Here is a 6,835-nt window from a genome sequence, read left to right as displayed (position 1 = left end):
CTCCTGGAAAAGTCATCAACAAAAGTGACCAAATAATACTTACCTCCGATGGATGGAGTTTTGGCAGGTCCCACACATCTGAGTGTACATAATATAAAATACCCTTGGTATTATGAATTGCAGTGCCAAACTTCACTGTTCGTTGCTTTCCCAGAACACAATGCTCACAAAATTCATGTTTGCAAGTCTTTATACCTTTCAACAATCCTTTCTTGGCAAGAATTTGTAAGGACTTTTCACCAGCATCTCCTAACCGCATATGCCATAACTTCGTTACTTCAACATCCTTCTTGGTTCTAGAAGTTGCTGCTGCTACTGTCCCCAATACTATACTACCTTGGTAGTAGTACAAATTGTTCTTCCTCACGCCTTTCAACATCACCAGTGCTCCTGAAGTTGCTTTAAGAACTCCATCTCGTATCATCACAACTAGGACCTTAGAGTCAAGAGCCCCCACTGAGATGAGATTCTTTTTCAACTTTGGCACCTATCGCACATCCCTCAAAATTCTGGTGGATCTATCATGATTTTGCTACTTGATCAAACCTATCTCAGTTATTTTACATGGATTATCATTACCCATGTAAACAAACCCACCATTGAGTTCCTAAAATTTAATAAACCATTCCCGAATGGGACACATACGATAGGTACATCCTGAATCTAATATCCCCTCATCTGGATGAGACGATGTTGAAGGCATAATAACTAAGGAAATATTTGATTTTACATTACTTTTTCATTCTGCAACATTTGTATCTTGTGGACTCTTCCCTTTCTTTATCAACTTCGGACAGTCTTTCTTCCAGTGCCCTTTCTTATGACAGAAAGCATACTCATCTTTAGCAATGGATCGACCCATTGATTTGGACCTTCCTATGCTCCCCTTAGTCTGACTTTGATGATGACCTCTTGCCACCAATGTTTCTTCGAATGTTGTTGATTTGGTTTTCATCTTATCCTACTTTCTCAATTCATGACTATATAAAGCAGAACAAACAACATCTAACGACACATTCTCCTTCCTCTGAAGTAACGTAGTTTCTAAATGTTCAAATTCATCGGGAAGAAATGATAACAACATCAAAGCCAAATCCTCATCCTCAAATTTCACATCTAAATTCAACAGGTTTTCTACTAATTGATTAAATATAGTGATGTGTTTATTCATAGCAGTACCTGGTTGATAATCAAATCTAAACAACCTTTTCTTTATAAGGAGCTTGTTCTGACCACTCTTTTTTAGAAACATGTCCTGTAACGCCTTCCATAATTTATGTGCAGAAGTCTCATTCTTGAAAGTATAATTCTTCTCTCTATACAGGCACGATCGAATTGTTTCACATGCCAATCGATTAATGATGCTCCAATCTCTATCTTTTACCTCTTCTGGTTCCTTTTCCTCAATAGCAATATCAATACCCTGCTGGAAAAGAGAGTTCGAAACCTCTCCTTGCTACATGTCGAAATGGCCAGTACCATCAAATATTTCCACCGCTAATTTCAAACTGGATAGCAGAAACCTGGACCATGATGACGAGGATCCCAATGCCCCCGACATAATATTTGAAATATGATCTTTCATTTCTTGATCTTTATTTTCCATTACAGACTCAATAAAAATTATTCAATATTACAATAACTGCAAATAACCCAAGATTACAAGATGACCAAAGTAATTCTTTTCTGATGTGGAAGATCAGACAGAACTACAACCATAGAGCATACTTAGACAGAACCTTAGCCTGACATATGCCTTTGGTTCAAAAGGATCAAAGAAATTCTTTTCTGATGTGAAAGATTAGACAAATCTGCAACCACAGAGCATACTCAGATAAAACCTTAGCTCTGATTGAAATACCCCGGGAAATTTTTCCTTGAAATTTTGTGCGTAAACGTGTTGGGTTCCAACTTTAAATGATCATAACTCCTTATACATAATGATCTGGGTGATCTACTATATATCAACGGAAAGCTCTACGAGTCCTCTTCCCAATGAAATTTATTTCATCCAATTTGTCTATCGGAACAAAAAGTTATGGTAAAGCAAATTTTTGGGTCAAATTCAAACGATGATAACTCCTCATACACAATGATCTGGGTGAGATACTATATATCAACAGAAATATATGAGAGTCCTCTTTCTAATGAAATTAGTTTAATCAAATTTGGATATCAGAGTAAAACGTTATGGTTGATCTACTTCAGATTATCAAAACAGTCCACTAAAGGACAGATTCGAGAATTATTTGATTTTTAGGGGCGTTTTGGTCATCCCCCCTTACCCAAAATTCGTCCAAACCCTATATTAAAGCCTATTAGAAGCATTATATGTTATATTTCATCAAATTCCCTAAAAAAGAAAACCCTAAGCTCCTACATCCAACTTTAAGAACCTCCAAAGTTCATCATTAATTCTGCAAATTTATTTATGATTCCAAGTTCCTAGTTCAAGAACTTCAAGAACCTCCAAAGTTCACCATTAATTCTGCAAATTTATTTAAGATTCCAAGTTCCTAGTTCAAGAACTCCAATAACCATCATTCACAGGCACGATTAACATCTCAAAAAATGAGTATCGATCTAAAGTTTATCATTCAAGGTATGTGGGGTTTTTCAACAAGAACTCTCTTTCGTTCTTGTGCCCAAAAGTAATTTTCTTTACAAAGACATGATTTTTATTTGACTTTTACGAATTTGAAGCATGAACCCATATCTTATGATGATTATTATGAAATCTTGATGTTTATGATTTTGAAAGATGAATTTACATGTGTGGAGATATAAAACATGAATCTTGAACGATATTTATCATGATTTTGATATTTGGGTCATGAATCCCCATTGGAAATTGTGTTTTTTTGGAAAGTGTGTGTTATAAGCACGTTGATATTGAATATTTGAGATATTTTGAATGATTTGACCTTTTGGTCTTAATGGAGTTGTTTTGAACTCGAGTGTGAAAGAAATCCACAACGTGGTTGATTTTGATAGATGGTAAGCATGATGGCTCCCGAGGTATATTTATATATTACTGAAATTGTTTTGTTGTGGATTATCTTTGAAATGATCTGAGCTAAGTCCGGGAGAAATCTTTAGCACCGAGTGGGAGGTATAAAGCGACCTTAATTCCTTAGAACTACGTGCTCCCGTAGGAGTGAGCCTGAGGTTGATTTATATAGTGATCACTAGTTTGTGTGAATTTGATATTGATAGTCCTAATCCGATGGAAAGGATATGACGGCTCTCCCCAACGTGGGTTATACGTTGGACTCCATGTTGCTCACATGGTTTATGTCGGTTATGGGATCTCCCAGTGTGTGTGTGTTTCCTTGTGTCTATGGTAAACGGTGAAGTGATTTGAAAGTGGAATTGTGAAAGTTATTCTTTCGAAAGATTTAAATGATATTTACATTATGAGAATTGATATTCTTGATGAACTGAAAGTGATTGACAAATTATATGATGACTCACATGTGTTATTATACTTATTTCATCCTCTCGTGATTTTGATGATTTTCTTTTGGCTATATGAGTCTTTCATACATCCTGCATATTTCTTATAAATATTTATGATGATGATGTTTATAAAACTGCATACACCCCCATATACTCGGTTCCTTTCCATGGTACTGACCCACATCTTCGGATGTGGGCTATATTTTCTCAAAATGTAGGTTCAGGTGCTCAGTTCCAGGTTCGACAGTGATTCTTTGGGCACACTGTTCTATATCCTCTATTGTGGTGAGTCCTCATGTTCCGAGGACGTGATGTCTGATGTTGGTTTCACGAAATTGTTTGCATTTGATAACTGAGTATGAGTCAGTTGGAGCATGTCTCAATGGCTCGCTGGTTTTATTGATTTTCTTAGAGGCTTGTCAGACTAGTATGGATATTGGGAGTTAACTAATAAGTCATATTTTTTTATCTTTCTGAAATTCTTTTATTCTTGGATGATGATTACTTTGTTGATATTTGAGGGTTATTTATGGAAACCCCGTTGATTTGTATTGAACTGAATGAAAATGGCTCAAAGGGTTAGCTTGGGGCTACTCGTAGCCTCAAGCACCGTGTGACGCTCCAAGACCCATTTTTTGGGGTGTTACACTGATACCACTTGTTGGGAAAATCGGGTAATTTTCCCACTGCAACAGAACAACTTAGTGAAATAAACTGGTTCAGAACAATTGAACCAGATAGAACACTAATAAAAATATCCAATAAATAATATTGATACTAAAAATAAAAACACCTGAAAAATTTGATAACGGAGTTCAGCCAAAAAAGACTTAATCTTCGAGCACTACTCAAGACAACTTTTTCTATTAATTGTGGAAGAAGATAATAATTTTGGGCTATTTGAAATAGGAGGAGGAAGAGTTCTTTTATAACTCTAAAACCTCCTCCCCAAATAGTAAAACTATGATATGGGAGAAAAAGAGCCAAAAATCAACACAAACTTCATTCTCTAGTGTCTCCCATTAACTAAAAAAGTGGGGAAAGTAGCAAGGTCTGGATATCATAAGTTTTGCATAGCGTATTACCTCAATATACACATTCAAGTTTCAACACCATGATAGACTCGGAGAAGGGCAACCTGCAAGAAAGAACAACAATGAAAACAATTGAGTAAGCAATGCATAGTGTTTTCCTTTTTTCCAATATACCCTCATAAAGAGAACCTAATATGAAGAGTAACGTAAGATCATTACCCCATTTTTATCGTAAAATAAAAGAACCAAAACAAAATCAAACGTTTAACAGTTCCACAATGCAAATAACATATCGAATTCAATAATGCACCTCTATAAAATCTAGGCAGAAAGAAGAAGAAAAAAAATGACAAAATTATGGATTTTCATCCCTCCAATGTTCCATTTACAAAGTTTCAGAAGGATAATTCCAAATTTTACCGTCCAACTTCTCCCAATTCAGTAGGTAAAAAGAAGGGTAAACTAACAAGCTTCGCATGTTCATGTTGTACCTTCTTCCTAAAAGGATAGCCTAGCGTTGTGCACTAAAGTTTTCTCTATGTACGAAATCTGGAGAAGAACCGCACTATAAGGATCTATTAATATTGTAAGTAGTCTTACCAGGACAAATTAATTAATGGTGACAAAAAAGTTTCAAAACTAAAAAAGAGTGACACAAGTCTTAAATATTGAGTAGAGATGACAATTTTAACATTAGTGTTAATGACACTAATTTTAAAATCCTCAAGTTTTATTATTTACACAAAGATCCCGATACCATATTTACACAAAGATCCCTATACCATCACCACCACTCCTCCCCCACACCCTTTTTATTGTCGTCGCCACCTCCTTTTCCTCTACTATCTCTATCACTATCATTGCCACCTCTTTCAGATTCACCATTATTTTCCCCATCTACATAACTGTCGTCTATTTTCCTTCTTTTTCCTCCACCACCGTCACTATCAACACCGCAATAAATGCTATCTTCTCAATCGGCGTCACCACCAGCATCATCACCTCACTTTTTACCATAAATATCACTTTTTGTGGGCTCTTTCTCCAACCACATATTTTTTCAGAAATTAAGTATCGAAGTTGCTATAACAACTATCGAACTTGCTGCAGCAACAACCGAAGTTGCTGTAGCAACTTCGATCATTGCTGCAACAACTTCGATAGTTGCTACAGCAACTTCGGTAATTGCTGTAACACAACAACTAATAGTAGTTGTTGCAGCAATTACCGTAACTGTTGTAGCAGCTATGGTAGTTGCTGAAGCAACTCTCGTAGTTGCTGAATTTGTTGAATTATTTCTTCATTTATTTTTAAAAGAAATAAAAAATTTTCTTTCCAAACTTCTCAATTTTTTTTTAAAAATAGTCCATGAAGATTAAAAAAAGAAGAAGAACGAATGTAAAGAGAAAGAAAAAGAAGAAGAGAAGATGGAAGAAGAGGAAAATCTAGAGAGAGGAAAAAAGAAAAAGAAGAAGATGGGGAGAAAGAAATTTGGAAAGAGAAAGAGAAGAAGAAGAAGAAAGATTGAAAGATAAGAAAAGGAGGAAAATTCTAAAGTTTGAAATTTGGAGTTGGAGGACTTTTTAAAAAATTTAAATTTTTTTAAAAATTACACTTTACATCACAATTAACTTAATCAAAATTTAAATGAAACTTTGACCTTAGCTGGTCAAAGTTGTAACTATTTTTAATTTAAAGACTTTTTTGTCACTTTCCACCTAATTTTCTCGTCTTACCATACATTTCTGCAAGAGTCTGTTTCCAGGATTTGAACCCGTGACCTGTTGATCACATTGCAGTAGCTTTATCAGTTAACAGCCTTACACCAGATTGTGCCTATTACCTAGTAAAACTAAAACTGGGAATCAATTTTTGGTGGATTTTAACTTTTAAGGGCACGTTTGGTATGCGGGATAACTAATTTCGGGATTAATTTTAGGATAAGTTTATTCCATGTTTAGTTGGGATAAAAGGGATAACTTAATCCACGATTAGTTATCCCAATATTACAGTGTTATTTTAATCCACATTGGGGTGAAATAACAATCCCAAAGAGGAGGCGAATGCCTAACACCCACAAATTCCTATTTGAGGAATGAACAAGTGTATAATATCCTTTGATATTAGAACTTGTTGGATCAGCTACATTGTACGATGGACAGAAATAGTAATCCCGGAATGAAATGCATGATTATGCTAACTTGTGTTTTGGTATTAATTAGTTCTGAAATTATTTATCCCATTATTTACACTACTAGTCTATAGAAATGTGACTTGCACGTTTATTTTCAATTTTTTTTTTTTTTGGTAAACTATTGCAAAATACTTAGTATATAAATGAT

General features: G+C 35.0%; 1 protein-coding gene across 1 annotated transcript in view; it reads right to left on the bottom strand.

Moving 5' to 3' along the window:
- LOC124893761 (uncharacterized mitochondrial protein AtMg00300-like) overlaps window positions 1-424 on the bottom strand; it is a 5,278-nt gene extending 4,854 nt beyond the window's left edge. The window contains exon 1 of the mRNA XM_047404620.1: window positions 44-424. Coding sequence (XP_047260576.1) covers window positions 44-424 — 381 coding nt within the window. The remainder of the gene's footprint in view (window positions 1-43) is intronic.
- Between the last annotated feature and the right edge of the window lie 6,411 nt (window positions 425-6,835).

This window comes from Capsicum annuum, unplaced genomic scaffold (assembly GCF_002878395.1).
Source record: "Capsicum annuum cultivar UCD-10X-F1 unplaced genomic scaffold, UCD10Xv1.1 ctg64654, whole genome shotgun sequence".
Taxonomy (NCBI): Eukaryota; Viridiplantae; Streptophyta; class Magnoliopsida; order Solanales; family Solanaceae; genus Capsicum; species Capsicum annuum.
The sequence above is the reverse complement of the archived record's forward strand: the minus strand, read 5'-3'. Positions and strand labels throughout refer to the sequence as shown.